Source organism: Colossoma macropomum, unplaced genomic scaffold (assembly GCF_904425465.1).
Source record: "Colossoma macropomum unplaced genomic scaffold, Colossoma_macropomum, whole genome shotgun sequence".
Lineage (NCBI taxonomy): Eukaryota > Metazoa > Chordata > Actinopteri > Characiformes > Serrasalmidae > Colossoma > Colossoma macropomum.
In genome coordinates, this window is record NW_023496030.1 from 387,782 (window position 1) to 413,196 (window position 25,415).

At 37.8% G+C, this 25,415-nt stretch overlaps 1 protein-coding gene across 3 annotated transcripts in view; it reads right to left on the reverse strand.

The window, feature by feature from the left end:
* si:ch211-285f17.1 (sickle tail protein homolog) overlaps nt 1-25,415 on the reverse strand; it is a 233,006-nt gene that overhangs the window by 142,766 nt on the left and 64,825 nt on the right. The window contains exon 1 of one of the 3 annotated variants that reach the window (XM_036564673.1): nt 4,103-4,310. The exons of the other annotated variants lie outside the window; for them this stretch is intronic. Coding sequence (XP_036420566.1) covers nt 4,103-4,139 — 37 coding nt within the window. The 5' untranslated portion in view covers nt 4,140-4,310. Of the gene's footprint in view, nt 1-4,102; nt 4,311-25,415 lie in introns of those variants that run through there. 3 annotated transcript variants of the gene reach the window in all.

The following is a 25,415-nucleotide window of genomic DNA, read 5'->3' on the forward strand; positions in this document are numbered from 1 at the left end:
CAGCTGTAGCTTGAACATGAATATTTGAAGCTTGCAACATTCAAGCTTCTGTTCTCCTTGTTTTGCCTTTTTATAGTGAAGATTTGAACTTAAAGCCTGTTACTCAATATTACTGGAGGAGCCTATTAGCCTATTAGCCTATTAGCCTAAAGCTATCTGTTATATTTGCATATTTGTAAGTCTTGGGGCAGAACATAGTCCAGTTACAAATAAGTGTAAACCAGATACAGAGAGCCTGCAACCAGCGGTGGCCAACAACTCATTCAGTCCTCTTTGGCAGTAGGCAGTCAATGCTAGGAGAACTATCAGTTACAGAAGCACTGCATTTTCTAGTGGTTAATGATCATGACATTTCTGTTTTAGCCACTTATTTATGTTCGATAACTTAACAAGCTAGCAGATTATTATCAGCTTCACTAAAATTAATTAATAATAATAATAATAAGAAGAAGAATGCTTTTGTCTCAAGCCAGATATTCTGCAGATATCTAAAATATTTTGAAATACAGAAGTCACATGAAAAATATTACAGATACTTTTGTCACCTTTAATTGTTACTCCGATTAAACAAACTGGGTGTAACTGGGTACACTTGCTGTAGTTAGTCCTCAGATTGTGTGGAAATGAGCTAATGTAAAGGGTGTCTGTCTTTGGGGAGTATTCATTCCGCACAATTTTCTTCCAATAGTGTGGAAGAAATACCACAGGGAACAGCGGGGAAAAGACTTCTATCGGCAAAATTACTCTTGGCTATGAACCCAATAAGCGCACATACAGATAAGTCACCATGATGCATGGACTGCCTCTATGTCTTTGGCACATTCAGGTTTAGACCTAATGCTGCAATTTCTTACAGTAATGGGGACATAAACTGATACAATGTCACAGAGATGCATGACCTTATAGTTATATGCAGTCTTTTACAACTGAGAAAAGCTATGATGGTGTTGTAAATCTTTGATCTTGCCATGGAAGAGATTCAGGAGACCAGGGTTTACAGAAATAATGATAGTTTTATTAAAAAGAGAGCGCTCAGTATTCCTGCCTTAGTGTCACCCCAATCTGAACAGCAGCTCAGACACACAGTTTTTATGCCAAGCAACTGACCCCCCACCCCCAATAGAGTCATACAGAACAGCGTGGGACATTTGAATCCTGTCGTAAATACCTTCTTGTGTTCTGCCCCAGCACATCTTCCTTAGGGGGTGTTGTAAGGCCATTTTGTGTAATTGTTCAAACCACGAGAACAGAAATGGAGGTGGCTTCTTAAACCCTTCAGCATTAATACTATTTAACAATGAATAACAATTGAAGCAAAGCAAAGTAAACAGAAAACTAGACAATACATCAAAATAAAACAATTTCCAACAATGGATAGGACCAGCCTGAAGTTAGGGATTTAACTAAGGTTTATCTAACTCCCCTTGACTCTCATTGATTTCTGCCAGTCTGAAGCCAACATGCTGACACTGTTACATACAAGTTCCTAGGTCTTCAAGTAGATTGTTAGCAATGACAATTGGCACTTGACACTCACTTAACTCTATATCAGTCAAACAGTCATTTCAAAGAAAGTAGCCTAATGTTTATAATAAACAGTAATAATCAGTGTTATCCATTCCATTAGTAGCTTTTATATGAAAATATTATTAGTTCAGTTTTCTTGTATTTAACAGGATTTTTGGACAGAAAGGTCATTTTTAGTTTTTCAGTTTAGATGATATTTTCACATTAAGAAAATGCATTATAGCTTTTCTGTCTTTTTCTAAAGCACTTGTATTACTACCACTACTTCTTGTATAGATAACAGTACACTATGTAAGTCCAAAGGTATACAGACACCCCTTCTAACTGCTGACTTAAATGTTTAATTGCGCACAAAGATTGTATACTCTCCACAGAGAAGCATTACCAGTAGAATAAGATATTCTGGAGCAGCAAAATATGTGCCTAAGATCACCCATGCCAAGCACTGACTAAAGGTTCTCAACCTTTTCCATCTCAAGGCCCACCTATTTATCTTTAGAAAGCACGAAGGCCCATAAGGAGTCAATAATAATGATAATAATAATAATAATAACAATAATAACAACAACAACACCACATTTCCAATGTAAAAAGTATTGATAATAAAGTCATTACTAACCTAGCAACTCTGCATTCTAATTTTTGCAAGCAAGTGAAAGTAAGGTAAAAATATTTCTTTGTCCCTTTCCCCTTCAAATAAAGCAACCTGTTTTTATTCCAGTCTCTCATGAGTGGATGAGTAAAATGTCAGAAGAGCCCAAAAATAGACAAAGCTGCTTTGTGCGCTGTTGTTGCAAATCTTATGTTAATATTATTTACCATTTAAAGAGATGTTGTACTTTTTTCTTACTATCAAGTCAGTTCTTTTTTCACTGATTTTCATGAGATAACGTACAACCTCAAGACCACTAAGGATCCCTCAATAAAGGCCCAAAGACCACCAAACAGGGCTTCATGGCTCAGTGGTTGATAAACCTCTGGGCTAGAGGGGTATAAAGTGACCCCCAGCATTGGGTTGAGGTGAAGCGGAACTGAGTTCTCTGGGGTGATGGAGCTCCATCCAACACTTTTTGGATGAGTTGGAGTGATCCAGAACTAATCATATAACATCAGTACCTGACCTCAATAATGCCATTGTAGCTGAATGCAATCAAATCTTCAGAGCAAATGTTCCAGCATCTAGTGTAAATTGGTTGATTTCAGAAGAAACATTGGAATGAACAGGTGTCTAAAAACACACTCACCGAGCACTTTATTAGGAACACTATACTAATACTGGGTAGGGCCTCCCTTTGCTCTCAAAACAGCCTTAATTCTTTGTTGCATGGATTCCTCAGATGTTGGAAACATTCCTTTGAAATTATGATCCATGTCGATATGATTGCAAAGAGTGTTAAGAAAACATACCCCACACCATTAGGTGACCTCCACCAACCTGAACTGTTGAAACAAGGCAGCTTGGGTCCATGGATTCACGCTGGTTTTTTTTGCCATTTTGCCGCTCTGGTTGAAATCCCGCGAGCGCACAGGCATTTTTTTGACAGGCACACACGTCCATGTGACGCTGAAGTATGTCAGTTACGTTTTAAGATGAAAAATGATGAAAGAAAATACAAAATAAGCAATACAGAACAATCGTAGTAAATAGTTACCCATAAAAAATAATAATCCAAAGTTGCTACCTGTTGCCACTGGTGAGTAATTTTGTTACTTGCAAATTAATAATTTTGTTGTACAATCAAATCATTCATACTGCACACCCAGCAGTTTGTTCTCCAGCGAATTGTGTATCTTCAGAGTATGACCAAATTGGCTGTAGGTCAAATGTAATCTTAAAAGTATCCTATTTCTGTTCGTGCGCAAAGTAAGAAGTAATACTCACATACATACAGATTTTTTTTTCTTGTCAGGATGTGGGGTCAAGAATAAGTATTATGCATTATGCATGTATCAATATGTAATAATAACATGGCATATGTATTATATATATTTATATTTATATATACATACACACACACATACAGTATGCCAAAGTTTTGGTGCTCCTGGTCTAATTTATATATACATATATATATATATATATATATATATATATAAATTTATATATATATATATATATATATATATATATATATATATATAAATTTTTACATTATGTTTCATTTTTTTCCAAAAAGTTAAAAGGAAATACATGTGAATTGTGCACTAAAATAGCCACATTTAAGCTTGCTCCCTGTAGGAGATGTGTTTACTTATTTTCACTATACTGTATATATGTAAAAATAGTGTACTGTATGTAACTACCAATATGTAATAATATAATTCTGTAATTCCTTAATTATTTACCCTAACCCTATGCTTAACCTCAGTAACAAAAAAAACTGCCCCTTCAAAACAGGAAGATTTTTTTATGCAAAGTCAGACCACCATTGTCCCAAGAATGCACTAAAACAAACATGAGCACATACTCACACAGCTCTAAGCCACTCGGTAAAGTGAAAGGATGAAATTCGGTTTGCGGCTACCATCGAAATGAAGTTCTTCCAGTTTTACAGCTGTGTTCTGCACTGCTTACCTTCATCTCCTGCTCCTTTTTCATCCATTGTGTCCATTCTAGAGAGAGCAGCTCAGTCAAAAGAAGGTTAGACTGGGTCTCATTTGCTGAGAATTGTCAAATGCTCAAATCGTTTCACGGTCTAGACAGCGTCTGACTAGCAAGATTAACCAAAGAAACCCTCTGCTTCCAAACACCCTCAGCTGGTTGCCTTGTGTGTGTGACCTCATTCCCAGGGTCTGCTAAAAGAGGGGACTGTGACGCCAAAGCTTTTTGCTAGCCAACAGGTGTCACGCACACACATATAAACACACATTCGCTCTTTAACATGCTCTGTCTCTCTGTTCCTCCATGTTAGATCATTTCTGAACACTTCTTTGAGTGGACACACACAGAAAATGTTTATATACTAACTGAGGGCTGAGGTTGTTGGGGTGTGTTTGTGTGTGTGTGTGTGCATGTGCATATAAGACAGCCAGAGAGATCAGCTTCCTCAGTTTTAGTGTGTGCATAACTGAACTTAGATCAGTTAGAATGAGCCCAGAAAGAGGGTGTGTGTATGTACAGTACTGTGCAAAGGTCAGAGACCTCTCTTCATTTTTTTCATTCTCAACCATAATGGCTAATAAGCAAAAGTTATTGATTTTTCAGTGTCAGCACAACAACATATATTTAGCATAAAATTACACAGGAGCCTCAACAATTAAATATAATATCATTTTTGTGAGTATTTAGTGTGTCTATACTTTGCCTTTATTCCAGCTTCCATTCTTTTCAGGAAACTTGCGTTTAGTTTTTCAAAGAAGTCTGCAGGAATAGGGAAAGTTCAGTTGTAAAGGTTGGTTGCTTTTTCTGCATATCACAATCCTGGTCTACACTCTAGGGAGCTCAGTCCGTTATTCTGAGATCACTAGCAGCTTCTTTGTTTGGTCTGCAAATTTTCCTTTTTTGTCTATTTGCCTTTCTCTGTAACAGCTTATCTCCTTTGAGATCCATTGAGATGTCTTCTCACAGTGGAAGGATGTACAGAAACACCTGTGGATTTTTCTAGATCTGAAGCAAGAACGGAGTTTGATTTTCCTTTCTCTTTCAAAGATGAAAGCTTTAAGTACTGTATATCTGAACATGACAGTTTTGGTAGCCTTGTATGGCTGTTCCCATTTCTCTCCAGATTTGAAAACTGTTTTATGCATTTTCTTTTGGCTTTCCCATTCCTTATGCAAGTGGATTACTTTATATCTAATTTCTTCTGAAATATCTCCTAAAAATGAATAACTTGTACTTCATGACTGGATATTGGATAAATAGAGGATGATCTCATACTTTTGCACAATATTGTATATGAACTGTCCGAGGCTGTTTTTCTTACAGTGTGTTCATTGACAGGATCAAGAACCCAGAAGTGTACAAAGGTATTTCAGATGCAAACCTGAAGAAGTCTGCAAAGAAACCGCCTTTTAAAAGAATGCCAAAAAGAAAATTACAGTCTGTTAAATATAAATGCCATTTGGTTTGAGATTTAGTTTCTTGAAACAATTAACTTATTATAATTTTAAATATGGCACAAATGTCCAAATATGTTTTGGAGGAACTGTATTTGAGATGCAAAAGAGAGTTGGAAATATGTGTGTGTGTGTGTGTGCGTGTAACTGAGAATAGTCCAGACAGCTTAGACTCATGACAGGTGATGACTAATCACTAACACATGGACACACACACACACACACACACACACACACACACACACACACACACACATTCAATAATCCTCTGAGCACAGTCTGTATAAGCAAATACAATAAACATACAGACTACATTCAACATAATTCCTCCTCTATCCAGCTCTCTGCTTGCAAGCCAAGTTCTCAGTCAGGCTTAGCCACGCCCTATGGCCTGCTTTAATTATTTAAATGTAAAGAACCTATCAAACAACCCAACTTTCTTAAAAAAAAATCCTTTCTCTTATTTGCAGGCATTCAAATGTGTGATGAAATTTATAAACAGCAAATTAGAATTTTTTTGATAAGCAATTTATCTTCTCCCTTACATTATCCATTCTCATATTTAAGGACAATGAGATGTCTGATCTCTATACTCTGCTGAAGAGTCTGCATCTTACGTATTAGTCAGAATTTCTGTTTAGTCCAATGATGGTAGCAAAGACTACTGCAGCCTATTTTATCTATAATAAACTCTTCTCTTAGCTTTGGCTACATAGCAAACACTCTTAAATTAGCAGCAATTAAACTTCTGATTAAGAAACCTAATCTTGCTATCAAATAATAGAATAATCTCAAATCTTCCCTTTATTTCAAAGATTGTGGAGAAAGCTGTGGCGCAACAACCAAGTTCCTGCTTGCAAAGGAATCACACACAGATGAGATGCACTTTAAAAGTGCAGCTGTAGCACATAGGATACATCACAGAAAAACACAAACATCAAGCTGAAATTGATTTTAATACTCTCTACTCGTTCAGATTTAAGCCCTTATAGATTACTCCTTTTTACTACTAAAATATTAAAGTCAATGTTTTCTATTTTCTTTTAAAAGGCTGAAGGTAATTTGAGCAACATCACATGGTGAGGCCAGGCTGCTAAAGTCCTTTCAACGTGTGTGTACTATTCAATAATCATAAATAACTTCAAGAAAGAAATTAAAGAGGTTACAATTTATTTTTCATATATAAAAAGAGGTTTAGATTTAATGGGTTTTATGTAAAATGATAAAATGATAATTGTTGGTAATATGACAACAGCCTGTGACAACGATAGCTCTGTAATGCATAAAATGGAAGTAAAATGAATACACCACCATTGGACACACTGGACACTGCTATTTTCACACACATTTTTACATTCCAAGTTTATATTTTTATCAATATAATTATTTTCATAATCCTTTCTGTATTCTTAAAGGTGCCATAGAATGCATGTATTCACAGCATGTCTAATTGTTCTTTGATGTCTACTTAGAAGTTTTGTGACTTTGTTTCTGATGAAAAATGCCCAGATGCAGTTTTAAATGATCATTAATGATTTGGCTCTACAATGAAATAAGCTTTTTTCCCTATTTGGTGGGCTCATGAATAATCTGATGAGCTCTGCTCTGATTTGCTGGTTTACAGTGAGGCACCGCGATGGGTCACACAGGAGTAATATGTCTAAATAGACACAAGGAGGAAAATAAAACTAACCTCCATGTAGATAAGCTAGGTCATCGTACTATTTAGTTAGCTATGCTAGTTACTTGGAGCTTGCTAGTAGCTAACATTACCTATACTAGCTGCTTGCTTTTGATCTCGACAACAACACAAAGTAAATTAAAGTTGTTACCTCACTATACTTTCAATTCAATATGATCTGGCTTCAACTGTCAAAAAAAGGATAAATCACACAGCATGGCTGCTACTTTCAGGTTGTGGTTGTGATGCTAATAAAGTTGATACTGCCCCACTCTTCTGTCTGTTTCTTCAGTGTCAGATGCTGAGCAAAGCCTGTTTGACATTGTCCAAGGTTTGAGAAACTGTATGAAGTGAAATGTGCAGAGCAAACTAACAACTTTGAATTAAAGTTGTCCAGGATCCTGTTAAAGATGTGGCTGCTGGGGTTGACTTTGTATTTGCCAGATTATTTTGCAAATTTTCTGTTTCACCTTAAATGGTCTGCAGTTACATTTTGGGACCTGTACAAACTGTAGCATTTAAGGTGGATGAACCTTAAAAATGAACATCAACCATGTCTGTTGACCTTGGTTGGGCCTTCAGAATAACAGTTACGTAACAGCCTAGGATTTTGGAATCACCCATTTTACCGCCCTCATTTGCAAACCCAGGACTTATATTCAAAGGAGGAAACAACAGTGCTTGAAGTTCACAGTATGCCAGTTCCATGTACCAAACTCTCCTTATTCAACTATGTGAATATAAATACAGTTTTCCATTATATGGCACCTTTAAAACATTTATGCATATTTGACTGTTATGCACATGAATGATCTATGCCAGTGTACTCTTCTTTTTTCCTATTCTTTTTAGTCTCAGACACACACGCAGTAGTTGAAATGAAGCCTACTGCAGAAAAGCATCTCTATGCAAACCAAAAACTCCATTCAGTCTGTTCTAACAGAGTAACACTCCCCACAAAAACAAAATGAATAAAGTACTCTAAGTTTGCATATTATGGCAAAAATAGTTGTGCACTACAATTTACTATTAGGCTGGGATTTTTGCCAGTGTTCTGGTATCTTGTCCAACCTCCTTACAGTAGTTTCAAAATGCATGAGGAAGAACCACTGAGAATAATCAAGACCCAAAAGGAAAAATTCCTAATAAAATAGGGAGGAAACGGTGTGAGGAGCCATGACTCAAAAGGAGAACTGCTCTTTCTCTGGGCCTCACTAGATGGTGGAGTAAAGATACAAGTAGGACAGGTGAAATTAATTACAGAGATCATACAGAAGGAAGATCTGTGAGACAAGCCAGTGACCAATGTTAGAAGTCTGTCAGAATATAAAAACATTGACTGTGTCTACCACGTACATGATGTTGAATAAGGAAAGCTCAGTACAAGTTTAGGGCAGGGTCACAACTTCCAGAAACATGTTAGTTCTTGCAGGTGTTGGAAGTAAAGCCCATCACAAATAATGACAAAAAAGAATGAAATGGTGGATTATAATAATCTATAGGGTTTCTGGGTGAGGCTCTAGCAGAAGCAAGGGGTCAACAGCCCATGCACATGACTCCAAGATGGCTTAGCCTCTCCAAAGGGCAGGTGAAAGTAAAGCAGTCTTTTTATAGATAGGAAATTGATTCTGTTTGTAGTCATCATTCAAAAGTTTGGAGGAAAACCAAATTAATGACTGATGGAGATGTAGATTATTTGAAAAGAATAGAAAAAAAGTGCTGATCAAATCCTGAGGCAGATATCTGGTAGATGTATTTTTCTTTCCTGTTCTCATATTTGTCACTTTGCATTATTCAAGAAATTGTAAAAAGTGAAGTCTTACAGTATGCTGTTTCAGCATATTTCCCTAACAGGCTTTCTGTGGGCTAACTAGAGTGTATTTTGTTATCACTAGACTGGACATATAGCAAACAGCAGACCCACATCATCCAATAGGTTTTATGGGCATGTGCCCTGGGGCCTCAGCCACAAGGGGGGCCCTGAGAGAAGTTATGACAAAATCTAAACACTGTTCTGACTTGCGGTGGTAACTTTACTATAGCAGCATAGTGGTAATAATGAACTAACACCATGGCCTGAAGGCAAGCAAGAACAACACTAAAACACTTACATTATAATCAATGTGGATATCTACACTAGCTGACGGAGGCAGAGCGCAATGCAGTGAGATGCAACGTGACATGCCGTTTTTTGATGTATCTAAACATCAGTTTAGTTGAAATTACTGACCACTCAAACAAGGTAGCCAGGTAGAGGCCCACCAAACATTTGTCCCCAGGGACCCATAACTTGATTATCTCAGCCTTGGTTAATTCATGTCTTTTGAGTATGTTGCAATCAACCTTTTTAATGATACACGTGAGTTAATAATTGTAATATACAGACCTCCAAAGCAAAATAGTAAAATTTTGTCAGAAATTGCAGAATTATTATCAATTGCGTCCACAAACTACAATAAGATTCTTCTCTCTGGGACTTTAACTTACATATAGATAGTCCTTCAGATAGTAATGCATTAGAATTCATTAGACTTCCAGAGACATTTGATTTTAAGCAGCATGTGGGCAGCTCTACCCACAAGCTAGGTCGCATCCTTGATCTGGGCATCGCTATAGGTTTAAATACAAATGTGTCCCAAATCTCTGATGTTTTCATATCAGATCATTTCTGTATTTTCTTTCAAATCAATTCAGAAGTAAAGAAGAAAGTACCTGAAAGTTACTTTAAAGAACATTACATTGACTCAGAAACAGTTGAGAAGTTTAAAACCGTTTATAACAAAAGCGAATACAGATCTGACTCCATCCTGTAATGATCTAGTCACCGATCTAAGTGCTAGATTACAGGAAACCCTTGACATTCTCGCTCCAGTAAAAAGGAAGAAAAACTCACGTACTCTTAAAAAATCCAAGGATGAATGTAGAAATACGCCAGCTTAAGAGAAATTGTAAATCAGAGCGCTTATGGAGGAAAACTAAACTGCAGGTACATTATGATATTCTCAAAGATCAGATCTCAATCTATAATAATGCTACGAAAATATCCAGAGAGTCATACCTCTCCAGTGTAATTAGTAGACACAAACATAATACCAAAATCCTTTTCTTCCCCACCATTGACCGACTAATTAACCCCAACTTTTCTGCTAGTGCGTCTAATGGTGATTTATCTTCTAAAATCTGCGAAGAGTTTGCAATTCATTTTCAAAATAAAATAGACCTGATACAACAGGGTATAGCTCAGCTGACTGAAACAAGCTCCTATAATGTTCCTGATAAGCCACCTACATCAGTAATAACAACATTCTGTTATAAACTATCAGGAGCTTAAAACTATTTTAAACAAACTAAGTTTGTCCACATGATCTTGACATTGTTCCTACTTCATTCCTTAAGATGTTTTTTGATTGTGTTCACAATGATGTTTTAACTATTGTAAATTGTTCTCTGCCAACAGGTGTTTTTCCAGATGCTTTTAAAACTGCCTTGGTGAAGCCTTGTCGCATTTTAGACCAATTTCAAACCTACCTTTTTTAAGTAGTAAGTCTTAGAAAATGTGTATCTAATATCAAACAATTTATATGAGAAGTTTCAGTCAGGCTTTTGTTCTAACCACAGTACTGAGACAGCATTGATTCTCGTTATGAATGACCTCAGGCTCAGTGCTGATGCACAAAATCCTTCTATTTTGGTTTTATTAGATTTTAGAGCAGCTTTTGACACGGTTGACCACAAGATTTTAATCCATTGTCTTCAATGCTGGGTCGGCCTCTCAGGCAGTTTTAGAACGGTTTAAATCATATTTAAGAAATAGGCAGGTCATGGTTTCACTTGGAAATCATTCATCAAAAAGATTAGCCATTTCTTGTGGAGTCCCTCAAGGTTCAGTCTTAGGGCCTTTGCTTTTCTCTTTGTTCATGCTACCTCTAGGTGGTGTCATCAGGAAGCATAGTATAAATTTTCATAGCTATGCTGACGACACCCAGTTATACATTTCTGTTCCCTCTGAAGATCAAGACTTTGTAGACAGACTAACTAGCTGTGTGTCAGATATTTCTCAGTGGATGTCGCAAAATTTTCTACAATTAAATCATGAAAAAACTGAAATACTGATCATTGGTACAGAAACTCAGAGAAAAATGATTTATGAGAAACTTGGTTCTTTAGCTTCATATACCAAACCTGAAGTACAAAACCTGGGTGTGATCTTAGACTCTGAGCTCTGTTTTATCCCGCATGTAAACACAGTCACCAAAGTAGCTTTTTATCATTTGAGAATATCGCTAAAGTTCGGCCTTTTCTCTCTCAGAGCGATGCAGAGAAACTTGTTCATGCATTTGTTACAAGCAGACTTGACTACTGTAATGCTCTTCTTACTGGACTTCCTAAGAAAATTATACATCCCTTACAACTCGTACAAAATGTGGCAGCGCGCATCCTAACAAAAACAAAAAAGTGAGATCATATGTTTTAAAAGAATTGCACTGGCTACCTGTATCATTCAGGATAGATTTTAAAGTTCTGCTACTAGTTTTCAAAATGACCTAGCACCTGCTTACATCACAGAGTGTCTGTCTGTTTACGTGCCGGCACATTATTTATTATTATTATTATTGTTATTGTTAATAATAATAATAATAATAATAATAATAATATACACAGACAAGCCTTAAGTTCAAATTTTAGTCAATATTTAATCAATATTAACACTCTGCTGAAACAAACAGCACAGACTAGCATGCCTTCTATGCTAGTCTAAGCTGGTTTATGTTGGTTTAGTGCTGGTCTTGGTGCTGGTTTAACTGGTCACCCAGCACAGTCAGCTGCATCCAAAACAACATATGCTGATTTTGCTGGTGATCAGCCTAATAACTTCCATTGTTGCTCACCAACATACTAGTATCCAAAACACAACACATCCTGGTTCTGTTTGTGACCAGCAATGCTGGTCTATGCTGTTTTTTCTAGTAGGGAAGTCAAACATCATCATTTCATCATTCAGCTCTCAACCACTGCACAATGTCAACACCCTTTATCTCACTCCCTCCACCATGACAGCTAACGAGAGCAGTGATCATTAACATACACAACCAACACCCAGAAAATGACCTTTTTGTCACATGAGTAAATGACAGTGTAAAACACGCCATACAAAGAGTGAATTAAGGTGTTTTATAATTTACAGTTGTCTTTCAAGCTGATATGTACGGTTTTATTCCCAAAACATACATTTAAAAGTTTTCATTTAGAAATTTAATGAACTTGGAAAATGTTCAACCACAATCATTATATCATCGTAAGAATTATGTGTATAACACGTGTTATATTATGTGTTGAGGTGAGTGAGAATGATACATTGCCTTAAAAAAAATGCTAGCTGCTATTTTGGCTAACTAGTGGATGCAACTTTGTTTTTGAATTGATTCTTGTAACTCTTATGTTCCAACTGCATAAAGGTTTCACTGTGTAATGTCAGCCTAAAAGTTCAGTTTTAGCCAAAGCAGGGAGGGCTTAAGCAACTATTTGGCAGAAGGCCAATATTTCTGTATGCAGTAATTCTGTGTGGTATGTCCTAGTTTTTAAGTCACTGTTATTCAAAAATCTTAAAAATAGTAAAAGAATAAAGTCCTTTCTTTAAGTAGGTGTGTTTTTCATGTGGTTTTGGGACCCTGTCTGTAGGGTTGTTCTCTGCTTATTTTAACTCCATTTCCAGCTGTTCATTGAAAGCATCCTGGGAACCCCCAAGGCATTCAGGGTGATGGAATCCGACTCTCAGGCACTGTTTGGTCAATGGGAGCTGCATGGCCTTTGGGGTCGGATAAAGTAAATGTGCAAGGGAGGGACTGAGGGAGTGAAGGAATGTGTGTGTTTGCGTGTGCGCACACACATTTGTGCAAGACTGTATCATTTCCACATTACATCAACAAACTTCAATTGCCCTTTCCTGGTGGCATTACAAACATCTTGCTTCATCATGAAGCAGTGTTAAATTTAGGTAACAGGCGCTTTAAATTCAAATAGATTCAAATGTGTACATTGGCTCAAGATGAATAAAATATATTACATCAACATAATTACTATGTGTAAATACTTAATCTAACTTACTTAATTTAGTTTTATGTAACATATTTCACTTGTGTGAAACCATAAAAGAAAATACTACAAAGACAACATATCAAATGTTGAAACTGAGCAATTTGATTGTTGAAAAATATATTTATACAATATACATTTTTCACATTTTTCATTACATAACCCTCCAAAAGTTTTCAATGGGTGACAGGTCTGGACTGCAGGCAGGCCAGTTTAGCACCAGGACTCTTTTAATACGGAGCCATGCTGTTGTAATACATGCAGAATGTGGTTTGACATTGTCTTGCTGAAATAAGCAAGGCCTTCCCTGAAAAAGATGTTGTCTGGATGGCAGCATATGTTGCCAAAACATGTATACATCGTTCAGCATTAATGTTGCCTTCACAGATATGCACGTCATGCATACCATGTGCACTAATGCACCCCTATACCATCATGAATACTGGCTTTTGAACTGTGCACTAATAACAAGCTGAATGGTCTTTAGCCCAGAGGACTCAGTGTCCATGATTTCCAAAAAGAATTTCAAATGTTGATTTGTCGGACCACAGGACACTTTTCCATTTTAAATGAGCTTGGGCCCAGAGAAAGTGGCATCATTTCTGGATCCTATTTATGTAGTTTCTTCTTTGCATTTTGAATTTTGACTTGCATTTGTGGATGCAGCGACAAATTGTTTTCACAGACAGTGGTTTTCAGAAGTCTTAATGAGCACATGCAGTGATTTCCACTAGAGAATCATGTCTGTTTTTAATGCAGTGCCGTCTGAGGGCCCAAAGATCATGGCCAGCAAATACTGGTTTTCAGCCTTGTCCTTTGCAAACAGAGATTTCTCCAGATTCTTTGAATCTTTTAATGATATGTACCATAGATGATGAAAAGCAGTTCTTTGCCGTTTTACATTGAAAAAAGTTATTCTTGAATTGTTGCACTATTTGCTCGTGCAGTCTTTCACAGAGTCGTGAACTCCTCCCCATCTTGTCAGTGGTATTATAACAAAGTGGAAGCGAATGGGAATGACAGCAGCTCAGCCATGAAGTGGTAGGCCACTTAAAATGACAGAGCGGGGTCAGCGGATGCTGAGGCGCATAGTGCGTAGAGGTCGCCAACTTTCTGCAGAGTCAATCCCTACAGACCTCCAAACTTCATGTGGCCTTCAGATTAGCTCTAGAACAGGGCATAGAGAGCTTCATGGAATGGGTTTCCATGGCCAAGCAACTGCATCCAAGCCTTACATCACCAAGCACAATGCAAAGCGTTGAATGCAGTGGTTTAAAGCACGCCGCCACTGGACTCTAGAGCAGTGGATACATGTGACGAATCACGCTTCTCCGTCTGGCAATCCGATGGACGAGTCTGGGTTTGACGGTTGCCAGGAGAACGGTACTTATCTGACTGCATTGTGCCAAGTGTAAAGTTTGGTGGATGGGGGATTTTGGTGTGGGGTTTGTTTTTCAAGAGTTGGGCTCGGCCCCTTAGTTCCAGTGAAAGGAACTCTTAATGCTTCAGTGTACCAAGAGATTTTGGACAATTTCATGCTCCCAACTTTGTGGGAACAGTTTGGGGATGGCCCCTTCCTGTTCCAACATGACTGTGCACCAGTGCACAAAGCAAGGTCCATAAAGACATGGATGAGCGAGTTTGGTGTGGAAGAACTTGACTGGCCTGCACAGAGTCCTGACCTCAACCTGATAGGACACCTTTTGGGATGAATTAGAGCGGAGACTGCGAGCCAGGCCTTCTCGTCCAACATCAGTGTCTGACCTCACAAATGCGCCTCTGGAAGAATGGTCAAAAATTCCCATAAACACACTCCTAAGCCTTCCCAGAAGAGTTGAAGCTGTTATAGCTGCAAAGGGTGGGCCGACATCATATTAAACCCTATGGATTAAGAATGGGATCACTCAAGTCCATATGCGTGTGAAGGCAGACGAGCGAATACTTTTGGCAATATAGTGTATATATATATATATATATATATATATATATATATATATATACATATATTTTTTTTTCTTTTACTGAGTACAGCATTTAAGTGAATGTGGATAGAGTGCGATGACACAGCTAGTCACTTACAATCTCAAAATACAACTTTTGATAGCAAACAACCAGCAAGCATCTTTAGATGCCTATAAAGATGCACATTATGCCAAAACATTATGTTTGTACATGATAGGTGTAAATTGTAAGAGTTATACAAACGAGAATATCCACCATTTGGGCACCCAAGAGAAGCAACCATCTAAGCAGTCTAGGAGGCTGTGAGTTTGATTCCTGGCAATGACACCATTCTTGGTCTCGCTCTGGGAGGATGACCTACCCTTCCCTCCAACCCTCAGCACAATGCTAGCAAACATGAATTAACAGAGTTGGTAGTGTTCTCCACCCAGTAGGTGGTACTACCAATTGATAATTTGCGGGGAAAATTTAGTAAAAATATTATATTTTGCCTCCACCATCTTCACAAAGAAGCCATGTCACTGCTGAAAATATGTATGGGATAGAATAGTGCATAGTGTTCGCACATTTCTGATTTTAACCGGGGTACTTTTGGTGATGGTTCAATCAATCAATCAACATTTATTTGATGATGATTTGAGATGATATACTCCTTACTGTCACTGTCATCATTAATGTTATTTTGAATCATTTCTATAGGTTCATTTGTCATGAAATAAATCACACAAAGTAAAGGGCAGTTAGTGTTCAAAAGAATAATCTGAATTACACAGTTTGACATGAGATGAGAATGAAGACACTAAATTTTTAATGTATATTTCTCTGCAGTGTTCCCTGATGCGACTCCAGTGGGATGGTCTCTTCTTAGAACTCATTTTTATAAAACTTGCTTTTTCATATCACAACTAGTATACACGTTCACCAGAGAAAAAAGACTTATGAATTATAAAAGTTAATTAGTAAAATGCCTGTCCTCATTAACGTGTTGGCGCCAATCAGCGGTGTTGTGAGCTGCAGTTTCCTCCTAATTCCTTCCCCAAAATTGACATTAAAAGGAGTGACTTGTGATTCTTTTTTCTGTGTCGCCTTTCACCATTCTGCTGTGAGGGCGTGGACCCCAGCGGATGGATTGACAGCGTGCTGTGTGCTCTGCGTGCTGCAACAGATTCTGAGATGGAGGCAAGTCAACCAATAGAAACATGGATGGGAGGGCACAGGCAGAATGTAACTGCTGCAGGGTTTAAGGTGGAAAATTCTAACATAAAACCAAGTTCAGTTTTGTGTTTACAATACAGTTGAAATGCAAAACTTAGATTAAACTTAAATTTAAAACTTAAATTAGCTGACTAACAAACAGAAATCGAACCGTAAACAATACCACTAAGAAGCTGCTACAAGGCTGTGATTTTCAGGTTTCAGGGCCAGGTTCTTCAGGTTCATTCAAGTGAAGCCGCATTTTTTTTGCATTTCAGCTTTATAAACACAAAACTTAAGTCCCCTTCTAATTTGAAGTTTCCCATTCCACCTTAAATGGTGCAGCATGCGTTATAATAACTGCTGCACCATTTAAGGTGGAACGGGAAAATTCGAACAAGAAGCTGCCGAATATAAAGCCAACTTAAGCCTCATATTGTTAACTGTAAACTTTTCATTCCAAAATGATCTGAATGCGAGCTGGATGAACATTATACTGGCATACTATCTCCCTTTGTTAGGGGGTGGGGGGTGCAGGTGCCCAACAGACAATGGGGGAATCTGAGCCTTAATTACATAAAGGCTAATCAAATCATCTGGTTAGAGGACGCCACATTGATACTTTAAGAATGCATCATCCATACATTGTTACATATCAGTCACTCTTTTGCATGAATTTATCCAGAGAATTAGATTAGCAACTTTTTAATTTAAATTTTGTTATCTAATGTAGCCAAATTAGATATACAAAAAGGGAAAGCTGTTCCTTTCAGCACGAGTCAGCTGGCAAATCCACAGCTTTATTGAGCCCAAGTCTGCAATAAATTGCTTGCGACAAACTCTTGTACTGAGTGTTACTACAACCCCAGAAAGAAATGAGAACCATTTTGGCTTGATCTGGTTATTTGGAATATAATGTAGAGAGTGATTATTCTCCCTCTAGCATCCAAAAACAGCAGTGTCATCTAGTAGCTATAACGTTACTCGGGTAGAGCGATGTGGAGCGTGCGAAGTGTGGGAGGGTCAGTTGATTTCACAGTTCATGAATATGCAACAAAAGGTAGCTTATGATTTGATATGTATCTGTGACATCTAAGATCACGCCAAATAAAGTCTAAGGCAATTAACATTACAAACCTCATTGCTCAAATCCGATTTTTTGCTCAGATTTTTTGCTGATTCAGATCTGTCATTAATATGAACGAACTGGCATCCTGAAAGACCACATGCGCACAACTTAGTAACATCTCGTGAATGAATCACGTGCGGCACGTGCATCATCAGCAAACAAACTAACGAGCAGAACGAGCCTTTGCTGCAAAGATAATTAACTCTGAACTATTATTAGAGCGAGACGAAGGTGAAAAAAGGTGAGATGTGTTGCTTTTCCACCGTTGTTTAACTTTTATTTGGTGCTGCTGCCATGGTAATGCTGAATGATGGCGCATGCGCAGTGGAAAGAAGCGCATGAATTCCGATCTGAGCATTCACATTAAGGTCACATGACCACAAATTGGATATGTATCCGATCTAGGACCACATATGAAAGTGGCTCAGGTCGGATTTAAAAAGATCAGATTTGCGTGTCCACACAGCCCTGAAAACAGATCTGAACCACATTAGGGCAAAAAAATCGGATTTGTGTCACTTTAACCTGGTAATGTGAACGTATCCTAATTCCTAAATGGTATTTAAGGGGCAGTGTACAAAAAATTAAAAAGTTAGAGCTCATTTTATGCACTCTGCAGTGCCTAATAAATGCTGGATTGAAGCAGAAATACGGAGATAATCACATACTCATTAGAAAAAAATACTGTGCTGGGCCTTTATTATTACTTTATCAACAACCTTACAAAATATACATGGGTATTTAGGGAATGTGCAGCACAACTAGGAAATGTTTTAACAAAGTTGTTTCAGTAACCATTGGATTCCAGTTGTGCCCCTCAGGTATAGAAAAAATCCATTATTAGACCTCTTCCTAAGAAGCAAGCCTTAAATGATTTTAGGCCTGTAGCACTTACATGTACACAGAAAGACTGGTGTACAAACATCCCACCATAATAATTAAAGATAAGATGTTTTTTTTTTGCAACTTGCTTTTAATCCAAAGCTGACCCTACTAGACAGAATGACTAGGCATCTAGACTCTTCAAACACTTGTGCCAGGATTTTATTTACGGATTTTACATCTGCTTTTAATACAGTAAGAATACATACCCTGCTTGGCCACCTTGTAAGTTTACAGGTTAATTCAACAATTATCTTATCTTTAATCTTATCATTAATAATTATCTTATGGATTAAGAACTTTCTGTATAATAGGAAGCAACATGTGGTTGTTTGTGGTTTTAAATCTAGTAATGAGGTATTAAATAGGGGCTTTCACAGGGGTGTGTTTTATTTCCTGTTCTTTTTTCTGTTTGCACAAATGCCATTGTTTGTAGTGATGATAAGTTGACTCTACTGAAATGATGATACGGCCCTGGTGGCTCTTTTAGATGATTAGCATTCCCTGAATGCATACCAGAACTGTGTTAACTCCCTGACTGCCTCTATTGAGGAGAGTTCTTTAGAGCTTAATATATCTTATACCAAGGAGATGTGCTGTATAAGGAAGCCAGCACCTAAGACCCATTTTTCTTCTTTTTGAACCGCAGATAAAGGGGAAGGTAATAGAGCAGGTTGAAGCCTGTAAGTACTTGGGCACAGAGATAGATAAGTTTTTGTCCTTCCCCCAACATGCCAATTCTGTTAGAAAATCAGGAAATCCCAGCAGCAATTAACTCTTCAGAGAAAGCTCAGAAATTTTGACACAGAAAAAGATGTATTGATATGTAATGTTTATAAACCCCTTGTCAAATCAGTACTGATTTGTAACATACATCTTGGTATAACTTTCTCCCTGCCAAGGGTAAGTGCCGGTTAGAGTCAGCAATAAATGGCAAGCAATCAGGCAAGCAAAATAACTGACACAAGGCAAACTCCACTATTAGAACTGTATAGATGAGCTTTCAAGAGGAAAGCTAACACCATAATACAGGATCCTACACACAGTGGACGAATTTATGTGAACTATATGTGATGCAGAGCATCTATCATGTAGTGATAGATAATAAAGTTTTAAATCTGAATCTGAATCTTCTCTTTCTTGCTCTCTCTGTCACAGACATACAAACACAGTCATGTAGCATGTCTAATAACTTGTAAGCTGCCTCTGTGTATTCCAGGCTGCAGTAGAAATGAAAGAGAGGCTGTTTCCTGCTTTGTCATAGCTTCATGTTTAGCGTCATAATACCCCGCATACACACACATACACAGGTAAGACTGTTTCTTTCAAGAGAAATGCCATGTTGTAATGTAGACATAATGTGGCCTGGTCACATTTTTTCACAGAACAAGTTCATGATTCTCTCTCTGTTTGCTTGTCTCTCACTTGCTCACTCTGTCTTTCTCGCTCGGTCTTTTTCTCTCCCTTCCTCTCTCTCTCTCTCCCTTTGTCTCTTACTTTCAAACATACAGTCTTTCTCTTGTACTGCCTGCTCTCTTTTTCTTTCTCTCTGTCTCGATCTTTCTTTCAAACACACAAACATACACACATACACACGCAAGGATACACATTATGCATGTGCACGTTCTCTGTGTGATAAACAGAAAGATAAATAGTTTGTAGTTTTTGTAGTGCAGTGTTGTGTTTGTGGCTGTAGTGTAGTGGAGTAGTGGTCATGAACATGCATGTCACTGGTCTTTCAGTCACTCTTCATAGTGCCCCTCAAGAAGAGTGAACACTAGCAGATTGGGAATAGAGAAGGAGTCTCTCATCAAAAAAGCCAGCAGACACTTCAAACCAGCATGTCTCTACCATAAACAGAGAGATATCTGCCATCAGTTCTGTGTAAGAGAATAAAACTCAACTCACATGCACAAAAACACTTCAGAAAAATACGGAGTGTTACATTTTTTACGTTAAGCAACTTCTTGCTGCTGTTGTGTTTATTTTACTGCTGTATTTTACATCATAAGAGTGCAAAATGTACTGGTTGTTTTATTCCACTTTGTTATCACATTTCTTACCACCACAAAAGTGTATCCACCTCAAGAAAGCATACAAAAGTGAAGTCTGCAGATTCTATTCGATATTTGCTGTTTCCATCTTTTTTATTCAATATACCAAAATATGCATAAAAATGTGTGAATGGAAGCCCAGCTAGACAGAGAAAGATAGAGTGATAGAGAGAGAGAGAGAAAGAGACAGAGAGAGAAAGTGAGAGAGAGACACAGTTAGACTGTGAAAGAGACAGAGGCAGCAAGAGAGATAGAGATAGGTAGACAGAGACACACTATATGGACAAAAGTATGTGGACACCTGACCATCAGTAGGAAGTCTTTCCGCATGTTTAAGTGTGTTTGCGGGAAATTGTGTCCATTCAGTCAAAAGAGCATTTGTGAGCATTTCTGATGTTGGAGAAGGCCAGGAATGCAATTGACATTCCAATTCATCCCAAAGGTGTTCAGGGGGATGAGGTCAGGGTTTTGTGCAGGCCATTGGAGTTCCTCCACACCAAACTCACAATAATAGCACTTACAGTTAACCAGGGAAAATCTAACAGGGCAGAAATTTCACAAACTGACTTGTAGCAAAGGTGACATCCTATGACAGCGGTACATTTAAAGTTACCAAGTTCTTCAGTATGACCCATTTTACTGTCAGTGTCTATGGAGATTGCATGAACATGTGCTTGATTTAATACTGAATTTACATGCCCAGATCTTAAGGCAAATTATTCATTAACTGCACAAAATAAATGTAAAATGTTGGTGCTTTTTGTAAAAGCTTTAACAGAAAACCACATGCTTACAATTTACTGCTGAAGGCCAAAAAATCTTAGATGCTCTAAAAATAATTTTTTACATTGCACATCACTAAAGAGATCTGCACATCTGAGATCCAGTCTATAGCTCAGATTTGTGAAAAATGGGTAATTTTTCAGTAGAAAAAAAATTGTGAATTCAGTTTCATTCATTATAAAGTTATTCAAGTCTGAGTAAAGGATGACAGGTGGCTTTTCCAAGTGTCCTTCTGGTATCTCCAAGTGTCCTTTTCATTCCAAACTGCTAAAAACAGCATCTAAGAAGAATTTCTCCAAACGTACAATGTATGGGTTGTTTTGATGGCCATGAACACAAACTAGGACACACCACCATGCAATACTGACAATACTGGGATCTCTTTTGGCATGAAAGTGGCCAGAAATCTCTCCAAAATGCCAAATCAACCTCAAATAACTTTTTTAGCATCATAGACCTTCTGTCCACAAATCTGAATATTCCAAAAATATATGTATACATGACATAATTCAGCAACTGTCAGAGTCAGATGTGCAGCAACTATATGTCAGATGCTCAAACCTAATTCAGTTCAAGAGGACTCCATTCCTGAAGGCAGTCTTCATCAGTACCAAAAGGACACATTATTACACAAACACCTCTCATCTCTAATAATAATCCACCAATAGCATCCTGTGGAGCAACAGCGCTGCTATTGGTCTCCTGCCTCCTAGTTTCTACTTCTAATTCTTTCACTTTTTACTGAAACCTTTAGTAAATCCTTTCTTTCTACATGCCATCGCTAAAACCAAACCAAAACACATATTATAGCGGTTTTCAATGCTTTTCTAACACGTTTGTGAGCATTTGTCTGCCCTGTGCATACAACTGTTACTTACTTTCTCTGCTTACCTTTACGCAAGCCCCTCCTGCAACGTGTGATTGGTAAGAGTCTCATGGGTGGTGTCATGACCTATTTGAATGAGTAAGTTGATTATTTATGAAAGCAACGTCACAGATGGACAAATCAGGGGTCGTTAGTTTCAAAAGCATCTCAGGAATTTAAAAACATCAAGTTAACAAGGGTAATGAAGTAAATAAAGTAAAAATAAATATATATACTTTCTAAATTTAAAATCAATTATTATGAATGGCATATGTTTTCAGGAATAACTAAAAATCTTAGTCATCTTACAGAATAATGATGTTCATAATCCTGAGAATCAGCCCTTTCATTTGATGTATGGTCTGTACACACTGGTTGAAGTTTAATTTTGCCTGTAATACAAATATTCATAATTATAATTCATAGTTCATAGTTTGCAGGTACAGGACATGGCCTATTTGAAGCCAAATTTTCATTAGCTATCTTATTCATCTATTTGACTGGAAAGAAGACGTTACAGCTTTCATATGACACCCACCTTTTGAATGTAGCTTAGGAAATCTGAAAATTATGAAGTAAAGGGTATGACAAAGTGCATTTTGGAACCACCTGTGCTCCAATTTAAGAAGGCTGTCCACATACTTTTGGCCACATAGTGCAGATTAAGAGAGAGAGGCAAGAGGCAGAAAGAGAGAGAGAGAGAGAGAGAAAGAGAGATAAATTAAGCGAGACAGAAATAGAGACAGATAGAGGCATATTGAGCGAGACAGAAAGAGAGAGACAGACAGAGTAGGATTGAGAAGGAGACAGAGAGAGAGACAGATAGACAGGAAGGCAGAGATAGAGAGAGAGACAGACAAGGAGAGAGAGACAGGCATGGATAGATTTTATAAGTCAGTAGTCATATAGGTCAGTTTGACCATTCCTATTGGTTCGTTAGTAAAAGACAGTAAATGGCAGCTGGAATCTTAAAAATTACAAAAAATTACCAAAAAATGACTAAAATGGTAATATGTGATTTTGCTCCAACAGTAATGATTTTATATATATATATATATATATATATATATATATATATATATATACAGTTAATGTTGTAGTGTATGCGGGTGAGGTTACTGCAGTATAAGTTGATGTAAATACTGTTCACGGTCACATTCTTTCATTCTTTATGCTGTTCTACTTAAGAGCACCAGGTGGCGCTTGCTCACACAGCTACACACCAGTACGATCACTCACTGTTCATGTGTCATTATACACAGTCTTTCAGTATTTGTCGACTGGCACCCCTGCTGATGGTGTGTGTGTGCGTGTGTACAGCTGAACTGTGCATTGGTCTCCCTGCCGACAGTTACCCTGCCTACCAAAAGACTTGAGGACCCCTGAGGGGACAAGATGGGGAACTGTCTGAGAACCACACACCTTGGCTGCAAGAATTGCAGCTTGATTATACTTGGTAGAGATGAATTCTTGAATCATTCGTCACACAGCTGAAAAGGAGAAGTTCAAACCTGTATGTGTGTGTGTGTGTGTGTGCGTGCGTGCGTGCATGTGTGCAGTGAAAAAAGAGAGAGCTATAGAAAAGTCAGAAATCCTGATTTGACAAAAAACACAGAATAGTGGCCAGCGGCATAGTTCACTATAACTAGCATAATAATGTTACATTTATCTACATTGAAAACAGTGCTTTGACTTTGGCTTTTTTTTTTCTAACAGCGTTTTAAAAATCTCAGACTCTGCAGACACAATCTCTACTGTCCCCTCTTGAAACCTTCATGAGTTAATGTTGATGAAAACTTGTCAGATAAAATAGTACAGTGATGGTGAATAATGAGGAGACAGAGCTAAACATGTGTCTGTTTATTAGGAGGAATAACGTTAGTGCCGTCAGCTGAAGCATTTGGGAAACTGAAACTGGGGAGCGATGATGCTCTGATAAACAGCATAGAGAACTGTCACTATACTCTTAACTTCAAGTTTATAGTGCTTTAGTTTTGTTTGACCTTTTTTACCTCAGTAACGATAGCTAATGTTACCTGAATGGCTAACTAACTGATTATTTTGATTACAAGTTTAGGTTTCAGCTGTGCGCGTATGGTTGCTAGGTAACTGACATAACAGTTGATTGACTTTGAGTAGTTTAAGATTTTTTAACTTATGACAAGATGCTGTAAGATAAAACACCTTAATTAAGATAAGATCTGCTTCTGTAAAACGAATTTGTGAAAAATCTTATCTTGCCTGTCAGATCTTAAGTTAAGCCAAAAAGACAGTAAGTTTCTGTAATACAGCCCCTAGTCACCAGCAAAACCAGTATATGTTGTGCAGCATCCAAAACACAACATGATGGGTGATCAAGTAAACCAGCGCCAGGCCAGCACTAGACCAACTTTAAAAAGTATAAACCAGCTTAGTCTAGCATTGAATTCATGCTGGTCTCCAACTTCACTAAAAACAGTAATCACCTAACGTTTGAGCAAGAGATGGACTGTGTGTGTGTGTGTGTGTGTGTGTGTGTGTGTGTGTGTGTGTGTGTTTGTGTGGGTTTCTAAGTGAGTCACTCCTTCATTAGCTGACCCACCTCATAGCCTCTCAGCCACACAGTTTGGCAACAATCTTTAGAAAACAGCGCAAATATTTCTGATATTTGAACTCCTGTGTACCTCACTGTTAACATAAACATCGGTTTTCTGCATAAACGAATTGAATTTGTCTAAAAACCAAAAATTAGAGCATGATGAAAGAAGGTGAAGAAAGAAAAGAGGTTGTCTGCCAACATACATGTATGTGCAGTCTGGAGTGGATGCTCTATGATAGGTCAGGGTGAGTGGGGAGGAGGGAAAACATGCTAAAATATTACTGGTCAGTATAATTTTCCCCACCTGCTAGAACAAATTCATGCAACCAAACATCAGACAGCATAGGCAGAAATCACTACACTTCAATCAAAGATTACAGAGAAACAAGAATTTTGTATTGTGAATACTATGCCACAACAGATTGCATGTAATGTGACCAAGCACTGGTGATGAGTCGGTCGCAAACGATCCGGCTGTAAGAACCGGCACTTTGAAGTGAACGACGGGGGCCGGCTCCTGATTGTGAGGCAAATTTTTTTTTTCTGTTAAAGCGTGATTGGTCAAGATGTGTGGTGGCGTCTGAGAGTTTTCACTGAGTGGGAGGGGGGAG